This window comes from Lithobates pipiens, unplaced genomic scaffold (assembly GCF_037356315.1).
Source record: "Lithobates pipiens isolate NorthernLeopardFrog02 unplaced genomic scaffold, aLitPip1_a1.2 Scaffold_10, whole genome shotgun sequence".
Classification (NCBI taxonomy): Eukaryota; Metazoa; Chordata; class Amphibia; order Anura; family Ranidae; genus Lithobates; species Lithobates pipiens.
In genome coordinates, this window is record NW_027507686.1 from 4,911,821 (window position 1) to 4,937,726 (window position 25,906).

The window sequence follows — 25,906 nt, forward strand, 5'->3', positions numbered from 1 at the left end:
AAAGTAGAAATGGGGCTAAAAGATGTATAATAATAATAATAATAATAATAATAATAATTATTATTACTATTATTATTAATAATAATAATAATAATACAATTATTATTATTATTATTATTATTATACATCTTTTAGACCCCTTTCTACTTTTAAAGCTCCCATTAATGGTTGGTAAAATGTTACTTGGTTGGTGCCATAGAAAACTACCTGCAGGCATTTAAAAATTAAATAAAAAATAATAATAATAATAATAATTATTATAAAACATCTCTTTTAAACCCCCTTTCTAGTTTTGAAGCTCCCATTAGTGGTTGGTAAACTGTGTGGTGCCATAATACCTGCAGGCATTTAAAAAAAAAAAAAAAAAAAAAAATAGATAATAGTAAGTATTATTATTAGTAGTAGTTGTATTATTGTAATCGATAATAACATTACAAATCTCTCTCTCTCTCCATCTCCTTTCTAATTCGGAATTTTCCATCAGTGGGTAGAAAAAAGTTTGGTGCCATAAAAAAACTACCTGCAGGCATTTAAAAAAAAAAAAAAGAAAAAAAAAGTGATGTTTAATGCTAATTAATGCTAATGTTTATAATAATTGTGATTATTAATAATAATAATAATAAAATAGTTTAAAGAATACTCTTTCACCCTGCGCCCCGTTGTAGGAGCTCTCGCGCAGCGCTGGGCTCCGGGTCTTTCTCCCGGTTTTGATTTATTCCTTGGAAGTCGCCTTGCCTATACAGGGGCAGATTTAAGAGTTTAATATTTGGTTCTCTTCCACCACCTCTGAAATGTTAATTAGCGGCTCTGAGCCTCTGTCAGGCGGAAGTGATAGGGCTATCTTTAATAAAGCCGCTCGCCGCGGGAAATTAAGAGCGGCCCAATATGGAGAGCGCTATGAAGGGGCGTAGATCTTAATTAAACATGAGCATAATTATTGGTGCTAAAAACTGTCCCCGACTCATCCGGCGCCTTTTTTTCTATATCAACAGGCTAATTATAGCTGAGCTAATATTTTTTAATGGCGTGTATCTATATTCTGAGCGACCGATCCCGGCGGCCTGGCTGGTGCTGGCTGGAGATGGGATATCGCCTAGGATAGCGGAATTCCTGGCAGCGAGTGGAAGGCTCGCCATATATATATATATAAAGTTGAACTAAAGGACAAATAGTTAAATACGAAGATAAAACAGATGTAAGGGAAGCTGTTCTACTTGCTAAAGGATTTGTATTTCTGTCCATCCAGTCCTGAGATTTACACAGCTCTGCTTCACAGCACCGCCCTGGCAGGGGAGGATACCTGATTTTAGAAGGGGCAGCAAAACTTAGAGGTCTTTCCCCTCCCAAGCCTGTGATTGGACAATCAACAGAGAAGATGCAGCAGACTGATGAACTTATAGCCAAAAGACAGCTGCAGCGCGGCTCTCCAGTTCTGGGAGGGCGTCCATGAATGTGCCCCCAGAACAAGGCCTTCAGCATTCCCTCTGGGGCACACTTTGGGGCACTCTCTGACCGCATTGTCCTTTGGACACAGCTGATCACAGATTGTGGTAAAGGGCCAATCACAGCTGATCACAGATTGTGGTGAAGGGCCAATCACAGCTGATCATGATGTAAACAGAATTGCCAATTATCGGCAGCCCTTTCCTCACCCCCTGTCTCTGTTGGAGGGAAGGACAGCCGATACTGTTTACACTGATCAGTGCAGCCCCATAAGTGCCACTCTGTGCCCATAAGTGCAGATCAGTGCTGCCTATTAGTGCCCATCAGTAACACCTCATCATTGCCCATCAGTGCAACCTCATCTGTGCCCATCAGTGCAGCCTCATCAGTGCCCATCAGTGCAGCCTCATCAGTGCCCATCAGTGCAGCCTCATCTGTGCCCATAAGTGCAGCCTATCAGTACTCATCAGTGACACCTCATCATTGCCCATCAGTGCAGCCTCATAAGTGCCACATCATCATTGCCCATCAGTGAAGCCTCATTAGTGCCCATCAGTGCAGCCTCATCTTTGCCCATAAGCGCAGCCTCATCTGTAGCTATAAGTGCAGCCTATCAGTACCCATCAGTGACACCTTATCAGTGCCCACCAGTGCAGCCTCATTAGTGCCCATCAGTGCAACCTCATCAGTGCCCATCAGTGCAGCCTCATCTGTGCCTATAAGTGCAGCCTATCAGCACCCATCAGTGACACCTCATCATTGCCCATCAGTGCAGCCTCATCATTGCCCATCAGTGCAGCCTCATCGGTGCCCATCAGTGCAGCCTCATTGGTGCCCATCAGTGCAACCTCCTTAGTGCAACCTCATCAGTGCCACCTCCTCATTGCAACATCATCAGTGCCACCTCATCAGTGCCCATCAGTACAGCCTCGTCTGTGCCCATAAGTACAGCATATCAGTGCCCATCAGTGACACCTCATCATTGCCCATCAGTGCAGCCTCATAAGAGCCCATCAGTGCCACCTCATCATTGCCCATCAGTGCAGCTTCATCAGTGCCCATCAGTATCACCTCAGTGCCCAGTGTAGTTTCATCTGTGCCCATAAGTGCAGCCTCATTTGTGCCCATAAGTGCAGCCTATTAGTGCCCATCAGTGCAGCTTATCAGTGCCCATCAGTGCCACCTAATCAGTGCAGCCTCATCTGTGCCCATCAGTGCCCATTAGTGCTGTCTCATCAGTGCCTATCAGTGCAGCCTTATCTGTGCCCATAAGTGCTGCCTATCAATGACCATCAGTGCAGCCTCATCAGTGCCACCTCACTGGTGCAGCCTCATCTGTGCCCATAAGTGCAGCCTATCAGTGCATCCTATCAGTGCCCATCAGTGAAGAAGAAAAATTACTAATTTGCACATTTTTTTAAAACAGAAACTAAGAAAATGTTTTTTTTTTTGTTTAGCAAAAAAAGAAAAAACCCCCGGAGGTGATTAAATACCACCAAAGGAAAGTTCTATTTGTGTGAACAAAATAATAAAAATGTCACATGGGTACAGAGTGTTGCAAAGTGTGACATCGCCAAAAACGGAACATTGGCCTGGGCAGGAAGGGGGTAAAAGTGTCCGGTATTGACATAGTTAATAATGAAAAGATCTGCAATGTTCTGTGTCTTTTATATCTGCCTGGAGTTCATGTTTAATGGATGTGTAGGGCTCTCAACATAGAGTCACCCCGACGGTGAACTCTGAAAATAGATTTTTTTCCTGTTAAGTATATTAAACATGTTGGAGACGGGAAATGACTGACGTCTGACATACCTTGAAGGGCCGCGTCCTTCCTAAGTGGAAAGAAGTGTTGGCGTGACATCAGCGCACTTTTCAGAGTCAGCGCCTATCAGTCGGGAATCCGTCACGCCGAGCGGCAGAGTGCCTCTCTGTACATGATATAAATGGATCTGTGGCATGCCACTCACTAGGAGATACAGGAACGTCCTCCCGTCATAACATCCTCCCGTCATAATGCATCCCGTCATAATGCCTCCCGTCATAATGCATCCCGTCATAATGCCTCCCGTCATAATGCATCCCGTCATAATGCCTCCCGTCATAATGCCTCCCGTCATAATGCATCCCGTCATAATGTCCTCCCGTCATAATGCCTCCCGTCATAATGCATCCCGTATATTCCAAGAGTTAGAGGGGGAAACAAGCTCTTCCATGCAAATCAATGGCAGTGTCAATCAATGGAGTGTCTACATGCATCATTGATGGTCTACATGGAGAGCCCAAGGAGCCTGAACACCAAAATGATTTCAGCACCTTGGACAGCACCGGTGGAATCTCAGTGTTGTAAACATTCGGAGTACCAGTCACCTGGCACTGGGCACACATTTTTAAAGCACTCTGACTGCCAATCACAGCTCCCGTTACTGAATAAAATGGTGACCTTACCGTCCTGGTCACACATTGTGTTTGCTTTGCTTCAAAAAGTATTCCCCCCAAGCCATAGCTCCATAGAAGTCTATGACAGCACCTGTAGCTTTTGAGGGGCTTTTATTCAGCGTTAGCTTTGTTTTGGAGGTATTGCAGGTAAGAGATGTCCCAGGATGCACTGGGAAACCAACAAGTAACCAGGAAATACATCACCACCAGTCACTGGAGGACGGGAAAAAGTATGTCACGCATGGTGTGCAGCCTGGAAGCAATATAGAGGAAGGTGCTTGGGGACCGGAGAGAGAGAGGGGAGGATCAGCAGAGCTGGGGGTTACTACTGAGTGGGGGGTCAGCAGGGCTGGGGATTACTACTGAGTGGGGGGTCAGCAGGGCTGGGGGTTACTACTGAGTGGGGGGTCAGCAGGGCTGGGGGTTATTACTGAGTGGGGAATCAGAAGAGCTGGGGGGACCAGAGCAGGAGAAAGTAGCAGATGTCCCACATGGTGTGCAGCCTGGGAGCAATATAGAGGAAGGTGCTTGGGGACCGGAGAGAGAGAGGAGAGGATCAGCAGAGCTGGGGGTTACTACTGAGTGGGGGGTCAGCAGGGCTGGGGGTTACTACTGAGTGGGGAGTCAGCAGGGCTGGGGGTTATTATTGAGTGGGGAATCAGAAGAGCTGGGGGGGACCAGAGCAGGAGGAAGTAGCAGATGTCCAACATGGTGTGCAGCCTGGGAGCAATATAGAGGAAGGTGCTTGGGGACCGGAGAGAGAGAGGGGAGGATCAGCAGAGCTGGGGGTTACTACTGAGTGGGGGGTCAGCAGGGCTGGAGGTTATTACTGAGTGGGGAATCAGAAGAGCTGGGGGGACCAGTGCAGGAGAAAGTAGCAGATGTCACACACGGTGTACAGCATGGGAGCAATATAGAGGAAGGTGAGCAGGGACCGGAGAAAGAGAAGAGTACAGCAAACCAAACGATCAACAGAGCTGGTGGTTACTACGAAGTGGGGGATCAGCAGAGTTGGGGGACCAGAGCAGGGGAAAGTAGCAGATGTCCCACATGGTGCATAGCATGGGAGCAATATAGGAGGGAGGTGAGCAGGGACTGGAGGAAGAGAAGAGCAAACCAGACGATCAACAGAGCTGGTGGTTACTACTAAGTGGGAGATCAGCAGTGGAAAGTAACAGATGTCACACGTGGTGCACAACATGGGGGTAATATAGAGGGAGGTAAGTAGGGACTGTAGAAAGAGGAGGATGAGCAAACCACAGGACCAGCAGAGCTGGAGATTACTACTTTGTGGGGGATCAGCAGAGCTGGGGGTTACTACTGAGAAGGGGATTAGCTGAGCTGGGGGTTTACGACTGAGCGGGAGATCAGCAGAGCTGGGGGTTTATGACTGAGCGGGAGATCAGCAGAGCTGGGGGTTACTACAGAGGGAGGGATTAGTAGAGCTGGGGGTTACTACAGAGGGAGGGATTAGTAGAGCTGGGGGTTACTACAACAGGGAGGGATTAGTAGAGCTGGGGGTTACTACTGAGTGGGGGATCAGCAGAGTTGGGGGTTACTACTGAGTGAGGAATTAACATAGCAGGGGGTTACTACTGAGTGGGGGATCAGCAGAGTTGGGGGTTACTACTGAGTGGGGGATCAGCAGAGTTGGGGGTTACCACTAAGTGAGGAATAGCCGGGGGTTACTACTGAGTGGGGGAATCATCAGAGTTGGGGGTTACTACTGAGTGGGGGATCAGCAGAGTTGGGGGTTACCACTAAGTGAGGAATAGCCGGGGGTTACTACTGAGTGGGGGAATCATCAGAGTTGGGGGTTACTACTGAGAGAGGAATTAGCATAGCTGGGGGTTACTACTGAGTGGGGGATCAGTAGAGTTGAAAGTGAGTTACTACTGACCGGGGGATCAGCAGAACTAGGAGTACTACTGAGTGGGGCATCAGCAGAGCTGGGGGTTACTACTGAACAGGGGACCTGCTGAATAAGGGCACAAATGAGCTAGGGATCTGCTGAGTGGGGGTGCTACTAAACTCGGGTTCTACTGGGTCCCTATAAAACAAATAGAATTCAACATACACACAGGGCATTTGCCAAGCTTCATTAAAGCTTCAAAAAAGCATCATTGAAGCATCAAAAACACATAATAAAAAGCATGTAGGCGCTTTAATGTGTGTTCAGGTCAAAGCAAGTGTAAATGAGCCCTAAAAGGATCATTTCACCTTTTTGGACAAATAAATAAATAAATAAATCCGAATCCGGAAAATAATTTGCGTTTATTTATTTTTTCACGGGAGTCTGCAGAGCATTGCGCCGGTGGTCGGTGGGTCGCGGGTGCAATGTCAGGCTTCTTCAGACACATCCTCCAGCTTTCTTGTGCGCACTTTCTGTTAGAAAGCCTGAGGAAGTCTCAATGAACTACGAGAGCGTAATTGTACAGTGTGTGTTGCTATGTCTTCACAACAAGGCATCTAATCCCTGCTAATGAGGAAAAACCCACAGAAGTCGAAAAAAAATGAGGACTGGGACTTTCAGATACCAGAAATCATTGTAAATATAATTCCGTACAAAGAAATACATAAAATATCACAATTTTTAATCAACAACATTAAAATGAGCCCTGAGACAACAGCGACCATGTGGTGCAACAATGCCCATATTTTTCAAACAATATTAGATATGGAAGATAGAAAACTATACAGGCTTGGATCCACACAATAGGGTAATAAGCAAATACACCATCAACAAGAGGACAAAATCCGACGCGTTTCAACAATCTGTTGCCTTCTTCAGGGGTAGGACATTAGTTGATGGTTTAAATTAAGGTAATTTAAAGAGTAAATCCAATCAAATATTGTGTAATACCAAAAATAATATATGGGATGCTTCTGGAACAGGCAGGCACAGGTGGAAGGACCCCCTCAGCTAGTCCTGGTGGAAGCACATGGGATATCCCCTCAACCAGTAACCATATGGAGTTCTAAGATGGTCTTGTAGACTGGCGGTTCTCAAACCCTGTCCTCAAGTACCCCCAACAGGCCATGTTTGCAGGTTTTCCTCTATCTTGCCCAGGTGCTTTAAATCGGAGTCAATGGCTTGGTATTTTGGACAGCTATTTTATCTAAGGGCTAGTTTACACTTGCTTGAAAACAAGGCTTCGGACAGGCTATTTTAAAGTTCTCTGAACGCAAGTCAAAGCTCCTGTCACTAAATAAAATGGTTAGCTTACAGTTCTGTTTACACCTGATTTTGCTTGGTGCTTTGATGAGGCTTTGGTGGGGCTTTGGTGAAGCTTCGATGGGGCTTCGGTGAGGCTTCAATGAGGCTTTGGTGAAGCCTCGATTGGGGCTTCAGTGAGCCTTCGATGAGGCTTTGGTGGGGCTTTGGTGAAGCTTCGATTGGGGCTTCGGTGAGGCTTCGGTGGGGCTTTGTTGAAGCTTTGATGGGGCTTCAGTGAGGCTTTGATGAGGCTTTGGTGGGGCTTTGGTGGGGCTTTGGTGAAGCTTTTATGGGGCTTCAGTGAGGCTTCGATGAGGCTTTGGTGGGGGCTTTGGTGAAGCTTCGATTGGGGCTTCAGTGAGGCTTCGATGAGGCTTTGGTGGGCCTTTGGTGAAGCTTCGATGGGGCTTCAGTGAGGCTTTGGTGGGGCTTTGGTGAAGCTTCGATTGGGGCTTCGGTGGGGCTTTGGTGAAGCTTCGATTGGGGCTTCAGTGAGGCTTCGATGAGGCTTTGGTGGGGCTTTGGTGAAGCCTTGTGGGGCTTCGATGAGGCTGTGGTGGGGCTTCAACTAGGGCTTCAAGCGAGCGTTGCCATAGACTTCTATGGAGGCTTCGAAGAGCTTCATCAAAGCACCAAGCAAAATCAGGTGTAAACAGGACTGTAAGCTAACCATTTTATTTAGTGACAGGAGCTTTGACTGGCATTCAGAGAGCTTTAACAAAGCCCATCTGAAGCCTTGTTGAAGCCGAAGCATGTGTAAATGAGCCCTAAGAGAAATTCCCAAAATATGGCCTGTTGGGGGTACTTGAGGACAGGGTTGGGAACTACCGATGTAGACCACAGACCAGAGAGAGTGAAGCAACCTCATGGGGGGGAAAATAAATCAGACGGGTTGCCAGTGAAATAGGAAAAGAGCGATCTATGGTGAAATTGACTCCTGGTGGGTGGAAGGAGCGCGGCGATGTGCAGGGAAAACAGCCTGTTCAGGGTCTTCCAGGAGGAAAAGCCCGGCAACTGCATTTCTGATGCCGTGTCGTCATTTTATATGCAGCCAATAAAAGAGTGCACAGAGTGGCCGGCTTCATACGATGTGTCCATAACAGCCTGGGCTCAGAAGCAGCGGGCTGATTGACATTTCAGCCCAGAAGACTCTAGGTCTCTAGTGGTGGGACAGAATACTGCAGGGAACAGACGGGTGGATTCCATATACATCTACCTGTGTGTGTTTTTTTGTATTGTGAGAGGAAACCAAACCTCCCGCCAATGCAAATCCTATGTGGGTAAGGAGGGAACTGAACCCAGAAGGCAAGTGCTGCAAGGGTATTATATTCATCTCATGCTGCCCCAAACCTGCTAATGCCATTCCCACATACTGATGCAATATTCAATTTGCTTTAGCGGAATAACGGCAGAAAAAGAGCCATTTGGCACGGCTGTGTTTTCCTCGTATTCGGCCTTTCGCACCTTCCCTACCCCCACACGGCTACAGAGCAATCGTTATTCATTTCTGCTCCCTGGGCAGCCGGCATTAACCACGGACAGCAGGAATACGGCATAACTACAGAGCAATCCCGATCACCATGGGCAGCCGCGGTGATCGCCATATATCTCCTCTTGGTGTGCAGCTGGCATTTACCGCTGACAAGTCTAGCAAGTACACACACTGTACTGGAGACTAAATAGGGGAGACATAGGGGGCCTGCCTTTCCTAGAAAACACAGCGACCAGCTCGATGAAAAGATCGCGGTCATGTGACACAGCACTGCGCTCCGGACCAACTGAAGGGGCGAAAGAAAAGGAGGCAGAAACAAGGAGGATGATACCAGGAGACCAGCTACTAGGATAACTCTTCATTCTGATGCACACCGATCAGCCGGAACATTCTGACCACTGACTGGTGAAGTGACCAAAATTGATAATCTCATTACAATGGCATCTGGAAGTGAGTGGGATATATTAGACAGCAAGTGAACATGTTGTCTCTGAAGTTGATGTGTTGAAAGCAAAAAAAAAAAAAAATGGGCAAGTGTAAGAATTTGAGGGACCACATTGTAATGTCTAGACCAGTGTTCCTCAACCTTTTATCAGTTAAGGCACCCTCCAAAATTATGGACAATCTCGAGGCATTCTCCAAAGTTATGGACAATCTCGAGAACCCTCCAAAATTATGGACAATCTCAAGAACCCTCCTAAATTATGGACAATCTCGGGGCACCCTCCAAAATTATGGACAGTCTCGAGGCACCCTCCAAAATTATGGACAATATCGAGGCACCCTCCAAAATTATGGACAATATCGAGGCACCCTCCAAAATTATGGACAGTCTCATGGCACCCTCCAAAATTATGGACAGTCTCATGGCACCCTCCAAAATTATAGACAGTCCCAAGGCACCCTCCAAAATTATAGACAGCCTCAAGGCACCCTCCAAAATTATAGACAGTCTCAAGGCACCCTCCAAAATTATAGACAGTCTCGAGGCACACTCCAAAATTATAGACAACCTCAAGGTACCCTCCAAAATTATAGACAATCTTGAGATACCCTCCAAAATTATGGACAATATCAAGGCACCCTCCAAAATTATGGACAGCATCAAGACACCCTCCAAAATTATGGACAATCTTGGGGCACCCTCCAAAATTATCGACAGTCTCAAGGCACCCTCCAAAATCATACACAGTCTCAAGGCACCCTCCAAAATCATGGACAGTCTCAAGGCACCCTCCAAAATTATAGACAGTCTCAAGGCACCCTCCAAAATTATGGACAATCTTGAGATACCCTCCAAAACTATCGACAGTCTCGAGGCACTCTCCAAAATATGTACAGTCTCAAGACACCCTCCAAAATCATGGACAGCCTCGAGGCACCCTCCAAAATTATATACAATCTCGAGGCACCCTCCAAAATTATGGACAGTCTCAAGGCACCCTCCAAAATTATATACAATCTCGAGGCACCCTCCAAAATTATAGACAGTCTCAAGGCTCCCTCCAAAATCATGGACAGCCTCGAGGCACCCTCCAAAATGATGGACAATCTTGAGGCACCCTCCAAAATTACCTACAGTCTTAAGGCACCCTCCAAAATCATGGACAGTCTCAATGCGCACTCCAAAATTATAGACAGTCTCAAAGCAGCCTCCAAAATTATCGACAGTCTCGAGGCACCCTCCAAAATTATACACAGTCTCAAGGCAGCCTCCAAAATGATGGACAGTCTTGAGGCACCCCATTCTAAAATGTAATTATTGTAATAGGTTTACATAATGCAGCAACATCAATACACGTAGGACACCCAACGTTAGAGGTGATCTATTCCTCCAAAGCAAATACACTTTTTCAAACTGGTACTGACTAGTAAGTATTCCAATGTTTCTCTTCTCCTTCAGTTTTTCTCCATCACTTAACTAATGAGACCCCAAAGCTGATGGAGAGAGGCAAGGGAGGGTCAAACAAAGATGACATGCAGGCAACTGATATCCTCCTTATTAACTGATGATGCCATTGGTCGTTAGGAGGTTGGCAGCTAATGGGTTGTAATGGTGTACAATGAAAAACCGTGGCTTTGTGTAACTAAAAGGCAGGCTTCATCCACCTGCCAGCTTGTATACAATTTTGGAGCACGTTTTTAGGCATTGTGCCAAGGCACCCCTGAAGAAACCTCAAGGCACCCTGGTTGAAAAAGGCTGGTCTAGACGACTGGGTCAGAGCAACTCATGCGGGATGTTCCCAGTCTGCAGTGGTCATGAATGAGCAAAAGCGGTCCAAGGAAGGAAAACTGGAGAACCAGTGATAGGGTCATGGGCAGCCAAGGCTCATTGAGGCAAAGGCTGGTCCATGTAGTCCGTTCCAATAGAAGAGTTACTGGAGTTCAAATTGCTGAGAAGGGTAAAGTCGGTTCTGATAGAAAGGTTGTCAGAATACACAGAACATCGCAGTCAGGGCCATCTTTAACACAGAGCAAAAGGGGCAGCTGCCCCGGGCCTAGCCATTGTTGGGGGGGCCCAAAGCAGCTTCCCCTTGAGCCCATCCTGCCTGGGCAACTCTGTGATAATAAATGGTTTCATATCATCGCTATCCTTAAAGGGGTTGTAAAGGCTCGTGTTTTTTCATCTTCATGCATACTATGCATTAAGGTGAAAAAAAGACCTTGCAGACACCGGCCCCCCAGCCCCTCCCGTTTTACTTACCTGAGCCCCAAATTGGTACGTCCCCACCGTCCCTCTCTCAATGGGTTCCCCGGCTCTTGATTGGATAGATTGATAGCAGCGCAGCCATTGGCTCCCGCTGCTGTCAATCAAATCCAAAGATGCGGGCGCCGGGAGGGGCGGGGCCGAGTCCTGCATCTGGTCTCTATGGACGCCGAATGCTGGACTCGGGAGCGCACACCCGCAAGGTAACCCCCTTGGGAGAGCGCTTCTCGAAGGGGGTTATCGAACGTGGGGAGGAGTCGCCAAGGGACCCCAGAAATGGATGCTTGGGGCCACTCTGTGCATAATGAGCTGCGCAGTGGAGGTAAGTATGACATGTTTGTTATTTTAAAAAAATGAAAAGTGGTCCTTTAGTGTCACTTTACATAAAAGACAGTTTCTTGCCGTTATCGGTCATATTTTCATTATCAATGTCAAAATTTCAGCATTTCTGCCAGGAGATGCAAACTTTTGGAGCACCGCTGTACACACACACACACACACGCACGCACGCACACACACACACACACACACACACACACACACACACACACACACACACACATGCATAGTGCTAAACGCTTGCTTGGTATTCAGTGTAGTGTCGGGTAGAGCGGGGAGGATGCAGAAAATGGGCCAGCGGTATTCCGGAGAATAAAGAAGATTGTAGAGGAAAGTATAGCCTGGAGCCGCCTGCTTCCTCCCAACACTCCCCGGGGATTAGGATGGGCAGAACAAATCCTGCAGGAAGAAGGAATCAAGTCTTCTTCTGAAGCGTGTCTGTTTAACCAGCAGAGGTCCGCAGTCCCTTTTTTTTCCCGATTTCTGGCGCTGCAGCGGTTAAATCCTCGCAAGCATTTCATTTGGAAAGCTGTCGGTTTTGAATTGGAGAATTTGCCATTTAGTGCCCTTAAGCTATTTACTGGGCAGTATAATGATACAAATGCCGGTTTGCTTTCAAAGGCGTAGTAAGCCTGTCAAAAACTGGGGAAAATCGTACGGAGGACATAATGGAATAATAGGCGAGGGGGGACACTTACAATGAAAACTGTTCACTACCGTCATCAGATCCGGAGATAGAGACAGCAGATGATATAGACTCATCCCAACTGCCCGGTGTAAGTTGAGCCTGCCCAAACACTCCCTAAGAGCAACTGGGTAAAACACAGTAATATGAATAATAGGTCCCCCTCACAGTCCCCCCTTACCTCTGGGTCCCTGTCATTATATAGATCCAAATCATTAGATCCAGAGACACCGGCGGCTGATGTTGTAGACCAGCCTTCCTCTGTCTTTTTTACCCCAAAGGATGGGTCATTAGGATAATGCCGCTTACATTGGTGGTCAGTGGGAGGAATGGCCCCCTTATAGTGGTGGTTAGAATACCACTCTTACATACAGTACAGCTTTATAGACTTGGATAAAAAGAAAGGAACACCCAGGGTCCAGAGAAATGCAACTTCTAAAATATAGTTCATAGACGTTAATTTAAAAAAGTAGCAAAATGTACATCATGCCACTGCGTTTCAGGGCAACCGACCCCCCGTTCTTCAGGGCTTGCAAACAAACCAAAGCAAAGGGTGGCAAACACCTAGCCTAAAGAAAGGGGGAGTCTATTCCCCTGAAATGCATCACTTGATGTACATGTTGCTACTTTTTAATGAATGCCTATGAACCATACTTTAGAAGTAGCATTTCTCTGGACACCGGGCGCTCCTTTCTTTTTATCCAAGCCTACATGCTGAAACATCCATAAGGTCGTGCAGAAAAGGCCAAGTCATCATGAAGACCACCATCACCACCATCCATCACTGAGCACTAACCACCGTAAGGCATTCCTTTTTGCCCACACGAATACTTATCCAGGACCAGTGACCAATCCAGTCAGTCCAGTGTGGTCCCCAACACAAGCTAGATAGAGCTTTATAGATCATTGGTGCCATGCTACAGGCTCTGCAAGTGGTGATGGACCTGGATCTATGAAGGTATCATGGGAGGTTAATTAGCCACGGCTCAAGGAATCCCTAAAAACCTCTGGTGGAACCCTAGAGTTCCATGAAACCGTGGTTGGGAATGACAGTTATAGACTAAACTCAACTTTCTGGTAAACGCTGAGCCTACCCAAGTGCCCCTGGATAAACAATAATAGGTATACTACATGGAAAGCATGAAAGTCAACCCACAATTTGTGCAAGGATAGTAATACACAAATCACAGGTCTGTTTTAATGCTTCCTCACCAGCTGCCCACACTCATCTTTAAATTGGTTCTTCGTTGTTTCAAAGAGAAACGCATAGCACTGGGTAAGCTTCAAGATGCAATTTGGAGCTTACACAAGGCTGTGTAAGAATCTCCTTACTCCCAATGGCTGAACAGTGTGGTGGTAGAGCGAATGGAAGATGAGTAAGTCCAGCTTGCGGTTGCGCCATATAGTAAGTATGTTGATTTGCCCCGCCTGGGCAAACCACCAGTTCATGTTAAAGCCCAAATCTGCTAAACTGTTTTCTTTTTTGTTTTAAAGAAAAATCTCCCTTGCCCTTGTTTTAACCAATGTTCAACCAATAAAATTCATGTTTACTGTACTTGGACATGAGAATTGTTCTTTGAATGGGTAGCTATGGGTTTCTGTTTATTGCGGGCTGCCATATTGAATAAGCCTGATATTTATATGTTATGATATGGAGAGCCCGATATCACCAACCGGCCGCTTGCAAATGTAAATAGTCTCTACTGGTCTTTCAAAACAAGTAAACACAAATAACTTTCTTCAGGAAGCCCAAAGGCAAACAGTCCTTAGTCCTTGTATAATTAAGACCACAAAATGGCTCACCGCCAGTATACCAGTCCCACGCCGGGGTTTAGAGTTCCCATTCCTTTAAGCTTCAGGAGCTCAGCAATCCGAGCCTCAGTCTGCAGACAGTCCACGCATTCTCACAGCTGTGGACTACTCCACTCCAACTCACAGACACGCAGGGCCGTCTTTAAGGCAGGGCAAAAGGGGCAGCTGCCCTGGGCCCTGTCATTGTTGTGGGGCCCAAAGCAGCTGCCTCATACTTGCCAACTATCCCAGTTTACATTCCATTGTCCCTTGAAGTTTTAGTCCTGTGCTGTTACTAATGCTGCCCAGCTCTGCCCTAGTGTTGTGTACAGATGACTCACCTGCAGACCCTGTGTTTACATGTAAATACTGGCATTCATATGTAAATAGCAGCGACATGCATATGTAAATAGCTGAGGCCAACTGCATTGATATGTAAATAACGGCAGCATTCCGACGGGACCGACTGTGGCTGATAGTCATTAGCCGGACACCCGTGACTCTAATCCTGTTACTGTTCCTGTTTGTTTTTGCCTCATGATGGTTACTGTCTTCTTGTTTTCATTTGAAATGTTCAATAAAAATATTTTCAACACTAAATAACGGCAGCATTCATAGGTGTATCATGCCCCCCTGCAGTGAGGAGAAGATGTGCTGTAACCTATAACAACCAGTGAGCAGTATTACTGTACAGCAATCTCTAGCAGCCAATCAACAAGCAGAAATGTGCTGTAACCTCTAGCAACTAATCAGTGAGCCTTAAGGTGTGCTGTAACCTCTTGCAACCACTCAGTAAACAGTAATTATATGCTGTAACCAATCACAATCGCTGCCTGATCTGATACAGTAAACTGATTTTAAGTCTAGCTGCTACTTATTGTATGTCTCAGAGAAGGTGGAGAGTGAAATTGCATGGGGGGAGGGGAGCCCTAAGAAAATTTTTGCCCAGGGTCCAATCAATATTAAAGACGGCCCTGTAGACACGTGCAGACTCTTTCCTGCTGCTTTTCAAGCTATGCTTGCAGGTGGGTTAAGGTGGGTTAGTCCCTGTATTTAGAGTTTTGAGGCTCTATCCCACCCAAAGTCTCTCCGAGCCCCAACGAGGACTTACCAATCCAGAGAGTACAAACAACAAGGCTGGAGACATTTTTTGAGCCACACACATCCGGACATTATATCGTAAAATCCAAAGAGCCTTGAGCAAAGTCAACATCAAAACTCAAGAGTTATGCCAACGTGATACCAGCTTGAGTGTACTTACCGGATTGTCTGGTGCTGCAAGGTGTCCGGGTCGGTGGCGCTTACAGTGAGCAACATGGATCCAACTGGGATATTTTCTGGTGTTGACACTTTCATCGGGTCCGGGTGGAAAACTGGGCCCTCGTTCACATCTAGGACATTGATCTGGACGGTGGCAGTGGAGCTGGCTCCGTAACCCACATCGGGGATGAGAGGGTCCTCATTCTCGACTTTGATTAGAAGAGTATGGAACGCCAAAATCTCACAATCCAATGGCTGCAAAACAGAATATAAGACCTTAGATGACTTTCTTCCATGACATGAAGATATGAAGCACCGCGTACATAAAAACTTTGTATTTATTTGGAGAAATAAATATGGTGGTGCGTCACAGTAGGCTGGACCTTCAGAGCCTGTGCCTTAAATGGCGGCCCCCTCGTGCATACGCAGGAGTGATAGGATTTGGGGCATCCCCGGCAACATAAATTACATTTTTAGCTTGGGAAGTAGATTAGGTGACCCTATAATCCCTGGCACCTTAAATGGAAAATGGTGGCAACAGGGTAATTGGGACTATAGCGGTGCCCAAAATAATGAAGAATACATAAATTATGAAATATGGGTTCAGTAAAATTAGCAGAGGATGATACAAGTCATATTTAGTGGTCACTGATATCTGTATATAGTAGGTGATCAATACTTGATGTCATATCCCAACATGTTTCGCCAACATCGGCTTCCTCAGGGGATTTTTACGGACCAACAATATTCCATACAGCTCTAGTAATAATAAGATAATTTACATATTAATAATTATTTACTACAGATACAGCAGATGACAACAATCATGTATGTGTAATGGTTCTTTTGTCCTTAACACCCCCCCCCCCCCACCCCCCACACCACCACCACCAAACTTGCCAAGGGAGCATCAAAGGGAAACACCAAGCAAGTCCAGAGAATTAATTTGTAATTTTTGGTGAGATCCTCCCAAAGGGAAAATCCCATCTAAAGGGATGGAGACCATGCCACTTTCCTCATTATAACCCTGCAGGTGCAGCAGCTGGTTGATAATTATAAAGTCACTCCCAGTCACATTCACTGTGCACATGGACACAGAGAAACAAACAGCTATTTCTTTAGAAAAGCAAAAGGGAGGAATCTGCAACAAAGTTTGTTACAATCCCTGCAATGTACAGAGATCACCCAGAGGAGGTTTTTTTTTTTTTTTTTCTTTCAACAAACGGAGTTACTCTTTAAGCTTAGATAGTATTTGCCAGACTTTTACTTTAATGCTGCATGCAACGGAAGCAAAGTCCTAATCCAAATCTTTTTCCTCTTCTCATTATTTTACATTATTGTTTCACAGAAATGAAAATAAAGGCAGAGAAAATAGTAAAGGGACGGGACATAAATAGTAATCAATTGCAACAATAAAAAGGAGCTCAATGAGAGAAATAGAATATCGGCTCTTGCAGGCGGCAAAATCGGTGATTTTGCGGTGAAAATCAATTTCATCACATGCAATTCTCACATCCCCCCCCCTCCCCCCCCCCCTATTGGTATTAACGTGAACGTTTCCAGGCAGTAAATTATCCACAATGAGATTGCGGCGGAGGGCAGGAAGCCGAAGGCTGATAAATGCTATTCGTTTTGCGGAGATTGTATCGTTCACCTGAATTGCTTCATATTGCAGATCTGGTAAGTTATGATAGAAGAAAATACGAGTCGCAGCATAGAGGGGGAGCTCTGTCTGCACCTAATAAAGTTATTCACATAGTGAAGAGTTGGTTTGAGTATGGAACGTATTCAGATTTCAAATATCTTGATGGATATGTATAGTGTCATAGTTGGGAAGGAGGTTGAATAAAGAGACACCAGTCCATGTAGTCCACCCTGTGTGGGTGTATCATTTCCCATATCCCTGTATATTGCATTCACATAGGATGCCCATCGGAGGGCTCATTTACACTTGCTATGACTTTAACACACAATAAAGCTCCTACCGCTTCTACATGCTTATTTGATGCTATTTTTTGAAGCTTAACAAATACCCTGTGGGTGTTGACTTTCAATTTGTTTTAGCGGGACCCAGTAGAACCCCAGCTCAGTAGTACCCCCACTCAGCAGGTCCACAGCTCATTAGTACCCCAGTTGAGCAGATCCCCAATTCAAAAAACCCTCGTTCAGCAGATCCCCAGCTTATTAGTATCCTCATTCAGCAGATTTCCTGCTTAGTAGTAACCCCCAGCTCTGCTGATCCCCCACTCGGTATTAATCCCAGCTCTGCTGATCCCTCACTCAGTAGTAACCCCCCGGTAATGACTAAGCACTGATAATTGCACAAAACGCATCTACCTCCTTGTCCCCTGCTCCATCTGTTAACCACCGGCCACATGAGCTTCACTAAAGAGGATTTTTGAAAGTGCAGCCGTCCGGAATCATTTGCTTTATAACCCCAAGCTCTGATGATCCTCCGCTCAGTAGTAACCCCCAGCTCTGCTAATTTCCCACTCAGTAGTAACCCCCAGCCCTGCTGATTTCCCACTCAGTAGAAACCCCCAGCTCTAACCCCCAGCTCTGATGATCCTCTGCTCAGTAGTAACCCCCAGCTCTGCTGATTTCCCACTCAGTATTAATCCCAGCTCTGCTGATCCCTCAGTCAGTAGTAACCCCCAGGTAATGACTAAGCACTGATATTTGCACAAAGCGTATTTACCTCCTTGTCCCCTGCTCCATCTGTTAACAACCGGCCACATGAGCTTCACTAAAGAGGATTTTTGGAAGTGCAGCCGCCCTGAATCATTTTCTTTATAACGCTAAGCTCTGCTGATCCCCCACTCACAAGTAGTAACCCCCAGCTCTGATGATCCTCCGCTCAGTAGTAACCCCCAGCTCTGCTGATTTCCCACTCAGTAGTAACCCCCAGCTCTAACTCCCAGCTCAGTAGTAACCCCCAGCTCTGCTGATCCCCCACTCAGTATTAATCCCAGCTCTGCTGATCCCTCATTCAGTAGTAACCCCCAGGTAATGACTAAGCACTGATATTTGCACAAAGCGTATCTACCTCCTTGTCCCCTACTCCATCTGTTAACATGAGCTTCACTAAAGAGGATTTTTGGAAGTGCAGCCACCCAGAATCATTTGCTTTAGAACCCCGAGCTCTGCTGATCCCTCACTCAGTAGTAGTAACCCCCAGCTCTGATGATCCTCCGCTCAGTAGTAACCCCCAGCTCTACTGATTACCCACTCAGTAGTAACCCCCAGCTCTGCTGATTTCCCACTCAGTAGTAACCCCCAGCTCTGCTGATTTCCCACTCAGTAGTAGCCCCCAGCTCTAACCCCCAGCTCAGTAGTAACCCCCAGCTCTGCTGATCCCCCACTCAGTAGTAACCCCCAGGTAATAACTAAGCACTGATATCTGCACAAAGCGCATCTACCTCCTTGTCCCCTGCTCCATCTGTTAACCACCGGTCACATGAGCTTCACTAAAGAGGATTTTTGGAAGTGCAGTTTAATCTCTTGTCTTTTCCAGGTATTCTCAAACTTGGGGGATGGCAATAACTAGAAGCACTACATCTATGTAGAATAGGTCCCACCAAGTACCATGGGGGCCAACTCCAGTGTCCCACTCTTGTGCTCTCAACATCCTGTTGAGTTCCCAACACCCTCCCACTCTTAGCCCTTTATTTATCTATGGGTAGGGCACCACCTATTGGCCAAAATGGAAATGGTACCAACACCCCCCCCCCCCCCCCCCCCCTCACAAACCTTCCCCCTGGCTTCTAGGCAAACCTTCCAGTGTAGCCCTAATTTCAAGAGGGCACACTCTAGCTCTGTATTTTGGTAGCATCTCATGGGATTTTGGCAAGTATAGCAGTATAGAAAGATGGAAAGATACGCTTTCTTTCAGCATTTTGGTATGGGAAAGGTAGGTGCAAATCAAACCTCGAACAGCCAAGCAGCTTAAACGCAAAATGCCAAGGAACCCAACATCCACCCCACCAATAACCCATCACAGAAGTCTTCCCCTCTCTCCATACCTTGACCACAGAGAGCATCCCTTCATTTGTGTTGGGATTGGTGTGAATTTCGAAGCTCTGGCCTGGATTTCCATTAATGATGGTATAGACCGCCCTCCATGCTCCCGTAGTAGGGTCGTCCTTGTCATTCACCGTTAGGTTGACCATTACGCCCGTAACTCCTTCCTTTACCGTGGCTTGAAACTGGAAAGAGGAGGAGAAAAAAAAAAGAAGTTATCAAAAGTTCAATTCTGATTTCACACTTCGCCAAAGTAGACGCCATCAGCTACTCAACTTTGCATAAAATTAGGTAAAACAGCAAAAGAAGGAAAAAAAACAAACAAAAAGAATGAAATACTTGTTTCTTGCCAGGAAGCCCATTTCCTATCCCCGAAAACAATGAATTTGTTTAGAGGAAATGGCTGAGATATTACTCTTTAACAACATCTACTTTTGATAGATTGCAGTCAAGGCTATGCAGGAAAATTGTATTTCCCGAAACAGTAAATCTCTCAATCGCCACGAGAAATCACCTATAGAAACAGCACATAATAGTCCAGACCCAGTTTTTTTTTCATTTTTTTATTTTTTTTCCATTTGGGTTTAAATTATTTATTTGTTGTTGATTTAAAGAGGACAATAATTCCAAAACTCTGGGTTTAAGTATCTTATGAAAACTATCCAAAGACCTAATTTTAAAGCAACCAATGAGACTAAATTACAAATTGACTTATTTCAAGGAGCTATGAATAATATTAATCTGTATTTTTTTTTTATATATATATATATATATATATATATACATGTAGCGCTGGCTCCTGGCGAGCAGGCGCTATTGTTTTTTCAAAGATAAAACTTCCTGAGACCACCGTTTGGTTTCGGGGGCTAATTTGCTAAATTCCTGGTTTCAGTGCCAGTCCAGCTGGGTTGCATTGGGTTCTCCTTGGCCGCAGGTGTCGCCGTCACCGCCGGCAAGAGTGAGAACGCAGTCTAGCTGGATGGATTGAATGTCACGTTTCTTTCGGAAACCTGCCCAGTGGGAGTGTTCCCCTGCTGTGCATTCTGGGAGGTGGTATTTAAAGAGGAAGTAAACCCTGATGGGTTTACTTCCTCTTTGATTTCCTGCAAAGGTAAAGCATAATGGACTACTATCCATCGCATCGCATCGCATCGTAGTCCATTATGTGTCACTTACCTGACACAGGAGCCAGCGAAGTCACCGCTGTCCCCTGTAGTTCCGAGCGTCCATCTTCTTGGTGGGTCTCCGTGGGTCTCGCTGCTCCGGCGCTGTGATTCGCTGGAGCAGCGATGACGTCACTCCCGCGCATGCTCACAGGAGCCGTCACTCGCGGCATATCGGCACGCTCAGTGCATGCGCCGTAGACAGCGGTGCCTGTCTTTCGGCAAATATCTCCTAAACCGTGTAGGTTTAGGAGATATTTCTTGGACCTACAAGTAAGCCTTAATCTAGACTTACCTGTAGGTCAAAGTGGTTTGTAAGGGTTTACAACCACTTTAAGGTGCTGACATGACGTGGTTCTGGGTTCTGTTCCGGAGAATATTTTCTGTCTGTTTGGTTCTGGTCCTCCTTACCAGCCCCCATGGCCCTCCTGGCCTGGGGTGCGGAACCATGCATTTCCAAGTCTCGGGGCTGGCTAGCCCGAGGCGAAGCAACTGCAGGGACAGGCCTGAATGGATCTCGGGGGCCTATTGATTCAAAGGTGGTCCGGTGCCGTCTCATCTAAGGGAGAGGCCCAGCAACTGGAGAAGCATCCAGGGGAGGACTCTTCAGGAGAAGGCCATGAGCAAGGCTGGCTTCTCTGAAGGAGCCTGGAGGCTCAGTTGAAGTCACGTTTCTTTCGGGACCAGTCCAGTGGGAGTGTTCCCCTGCTGTGCATTCTGGGAGGTGGTATTTAAGGTGCTGACATCACGTGGTTCTGGGTTCTGTTTCGGAGAATATTTTCTGTCTGTTTGGTTCTGGTCCTCCTGACCAGCGCCCATGGCCCTCCTGGCCTGGGGCGCGGAACCATGCATTTCCAAGTCTCGGGGCTGGCTAGCCCGAGGCAACGCAACTGCAGGGACAGGCCTGAATGGATCTCGGGGGCCTATTGATTCAAAGGTGGTCCGGTGCTGTCTCATTTAAGGGAGAGGCCCAGCAACTGGAGAAGTATTCAGGGGAGGACTCTTCAGGAGAAGGCCATGAGCAAGGCTGGCTTCTCTGAAGGAGCCTGGAGGCTCAGTTGAAGGACACTTCATGGATTTACACTCATACGGTATTGCCGGATTGGCTGAGAGGTACTGGTACCGTATGATAGCTCTTTAAATTTGTCTACGTCCCTCAGTTACACTCAAGTCTGTGGCAGAGACTTTTCTTTAGCACCCTACCGGCTGCTAGGCCTGGTGAGAGGAGGTCTATCCGGGGGTTGTGAAATCCAGCTATGAAATGGCTACTATTCTCTGATTTCCTATTTTTGCCGTCCAAAGTACCTGAACTTATTCCTAACCCTCTACCCTAAACTGAGAGACTCTGTTTCTACTTCAAATAAATAACCCAAAAGAAGATTCAGTGTCAGTTTCCACATTTCTTTGGGCCATTTACCACGGGAAACCCTAGATAGCGGAGCATTTAAGAAGGTAACGGTAAGCCCAATAATACCAGCAGCTCCTTCGGGGGTCAGTGCTACATACATTTTTTGGAGCCTCTAGATACTTTGTATACATTTTGGTTGCCAAGGTAGATATTCTTATGCCCCATACACACGGTTGGACATTCCGACTACAAAATCTGTCGGATTTTGGGCCAATCTTGACTTGGATACACACGGTCCCACAAAGTTGTCGGAAAATCCAATGGTTCTGAACGCGGTGACGTAGAACACGTACGACGGGCCTATAAAGAGAGCATTATCCAATAGTTTTTGTCTCGTAATTCATTCTGAGCATGCGTGGCACTTTGTCCGTCAGAATTGTCTACACACGATCGGAATTTTAACGGATCGTCGGAAAATTTTAGATCCGGCTCTCAAACTTCCTGTGTCGGAAATTCCGACGGATAACGTTCGATGGAGCCCACACACGATCGGATTTTCCGACAACAAGATCCAATCGCACATTTTCCGTCAGGAAAGTCCGACCGTGTGTACAGGGTATTATAAAGAGAGCTGCTTTCCCATTAGGCCCTGTCAGGTCTTTACACCCACTCTGCCTGTCTGCCAACTGCAAGCACCTCTTCGCTCGATTCGCGCCTGCCCCATGGTGACCAGGACTAACCAGTTCCCGACCAGCGCACGCCGATGTACGTCGGCAGAATGGCACGGGCAGGCATATTGGCATACAGGTACGTCCAATCTTTAATGCCACGCTGCCATCGGACTCGATCGCCACAGGCATACCCGCGATCGTCTCACGGGGCGGCTGAACGGAGAGATGCCGTTGTAAACAGCATCTCCCCGTTCTGCCTAGCAACTAGTGACGCTGATCTCTGCTCCGTTTGATTGGAGCAGAGATCAGTGTTCACTAAATGAAAGCCCAGCCCCCGTCAGTTAGTAACACTCCCCTAGGAACACTTAACCCCTACACTGCCACCCACTGGTTAACCCCTTCACTGCCAGTGTCATTTACAGAGGAATCACTGCATTTGTATAGCACTGATTGCTGTATAAATGACAATGGTCCCAAAAATGTGTCAAAAATGTCCGATGTGTCCGCCACAATGTTGCAGTCACAATAAAAATCGCTGATCGCTACCATTACTAGTAAAAAAAAAAAAAATTATTAATAAAAATGTCATAAAACTATCCCCTATTTTGTAAACACTATAACTTTTGTGCAAACCAATCAATAATCGCTTATTGCGTTTTTTTTTTTTTTTTACCAAAAACATGTAGAAGAATACGTATCGGCCTAAACTGAGGGGAAAAAATGTTTTTTATATATTTTTGGGGGATATTTATTATAACAAAAAGTAAAAAAATAATGATTTTTTTTCAAAAATTGTCGCTCTATTTTTGTTTATATTGCAAAAAAAATAAAAAAATAAAACGCAGAGGCGATCAAATACCACCAAAAGAAAAGCTCTATTTGTGGGGAAAAAAAAAAGGAAGTAAATTTTGTTTGGGAGCCACGTCGCCACGACCGCGCAATTGTCAGTTAAAATGACGCAGCGCCGAATTGCAAAAAAAAAAGGGGCCCGGTCCTTTGGTCTGCGTCTTAAGTGGTTAATCGCTGTTTCGGCAGCATTCGACGCAGCGCCGAAACGGAAAAAGTGGTCTGGTCTTTGGCCAGCAAAATGGTCCGGGACGGAAGTGGTTAAAAAAAAGAAAAAAAAGAAAAAAAAAATAAGAAAACAGCCCGTATTGCGAAACGCTCGTAAACTGCGTTGCTCGCAATCCGAGGTTTTACTGTATACATACTGGAGTTCCGTTGGTCCAAGCTGGACTGATATAACTAAGAATAACATAACCGATGTTGAGGATTTTTCTTTACAGCAGCAACCCGGCCAACTTTCCTGGAAGCAGCACACCAAACAAACTCATTTTTAATTACACTTTTAATGCCTGCATGGAGCTGCGCTTCCTTAAACATAAGCATATGGGCGCGGGCCACGCTACGCGGCGATATAAAACTTCTTTTTTTTTTCTTTTTTTTATTGCGTCGAATAACAATAAAACGTACCGCCGAGCTCTTTAAAAAGGTATTTCATAAAACAGAAGTTTGAGTCTGCGAGATGCTTTTGAAGATGACGGTGTTTAAATTACAATCGCGTTTTTTTTTTTTTTTTCTCGATGCCGAATATAATTATGTGCATGAGAAGTAGTAGTTTCTTGATAATTTACAGATGCTTCCCACGGTGAGATGAATATGAAACGGCGTCTGCGGAGTTTCCAGGAATATGTTGTTGGCATCTCATTAGGTCAGGATGCGTCTGCAGACTATCACATCGCTGTGGGGTGCGGTCTGCTTCGGATGGTAGAGGAACAAAAAAAAAACAAAAAAAAAAAACGTAAGAAATAAAAGGAGCATGGCACAACTGCACACCTACCAAGACACGGCCGTCCACCTAAACTGACCGGGCCGGGCAAGGAGAGCCTTCATCAGAGAAGAGCCAAGAGGTCCATGGTAACTCTGGAGGAGCTGCAGAGATCCACAGCTCAGGGGGGAGAATCTGTCCACAGGACAACTATTAGTCGTCTCTCCACAAATCTGCCCTTTATGGAAGAGTGACAAGAAGAAAGACATTGGAGGAAGAAAGTCATAAGAAGTCCTGTTTGTAGTTTGTGAGAAGCCATGTGGGGGAGGGGGCAGCAAACATGTGGAAGAAGGTGATCTGGTCAGAGGAGACCAAAATTCAACTTTATGGGCTAAAAGTAAAACGCTATGTGTGGGGAAAACTAACACTGCCCATCCCCCCTGAACACACCATCCCCACCGTGAGACATGGTGGTGGCAGCATCATGTGGTGGGGATGCTTTTCTTCAGCAGGGACAGGGAAGCTGGTCAGAGTTGATGGGAAGATGGATGGAGACAAATACAGGACAATCTTAGAAGAAAACCTGTTAGAGTCGGCAAAAGACTTGAGACCGGGGCGGAGGTTCCCCTTCCAGCAGGACAACGAACCCGAAACATCCAGCCAGAGCTACAATGGAATGGTTTACATCAAAGCATATTCATGTGTTAGAATGGCCCAGTCACAGTCCAGACCTGAATCCCATTGAGAATCTGTGGCAAGACTTGAAAATTGCTGATCACAGACGCTCTCCATCCAATCTGACAGAGCTTGAGATATTTTACAAAGAAGAAGAATGGGCAGAAATGTCCTCTCTAGATGGGCAAAGCTGGTAGAGACACCCCCAAAAAGACTTGTAGAGAAAGGGGGTTCTACAAAGTATTGACTCCGGGGGGCGCCATACAAATGCCCCTCCCCCACACTTTTCACATATTTATTTGTATCATTTATCATTTTCCTTCCACTTCACAATTATGTGACACTTTGTGTTGGTCCATCACATAAAATCCCAATAAAGTACATTTACGTTTTTGGCGAATGTGAAAAATTGGGGGTGTGAATACTTTTTCCAGGCGCTGTATATTGGGTAATCTGTCAATGTCCTCCGTGATGTCATTCTCCTTTCATATCGCTGTACGAAATCTTTATCGAGCTTCTCTGGGCTTTCAGCTGCTGGTAATAAAGTAATACTTCACGTGGTCCACTGACGGTGGCCTTTGGTGGATCGGGAGATCTGAACCCGGAACTGCACAGCAAATATATTTATGATATGTACAGGAAGCTGTGCAGCCGAGTCGTTCATCGGAAAGACAATGTCCCATTGGTTGAGTGGCACCATTGCGAGTGCGTTACATCAGCTTTCTATGCCGGGATCGTGGATTGGTTGAGTTTTTCACGCCTCTCTGATAGGTGACATCATCGCCCCGCCATTCACCTGTCACCTATTTTCAAAACATTGCAGGTGAAAGTGACGAAGATTCACGTCTGTGGAAGTAGCTACTTGCAGCATTTTACCAATATTTGTATTGA

At 46.1% G+C, this 25,906-nt stretch overlaps 1 protein-coding gene across 1 annotated transcript in view; it reads right to left on the minus strand.

Annotated features, from left to right (window-relative positions):
* CDH13 (cadherin 13) overlaps nucleotides 1-25,906 on the minus strand; it is a 566,033-nt gene that overhangs the window by 123,573 nt on the left and 416,554 nt on the right. The window contains exons 6-7 of the mRNA XM_077451210.1: nucleotides 19,393-19,575; nucleotides 15,372-15,625 (exon numbers count right to left, since the gene is read on the minus strand). Of these exons, the coding sequence (XP_077307336.1) occupies nucleotides 15,372-15,625; nucleotides 19,393-19,575 (437 nt within the window). The remainder of the gene's footprint in view (nucleotides 1-15,371; nucleotides 15,626-19,392; nucleotides 19,576-25,906) is intronic.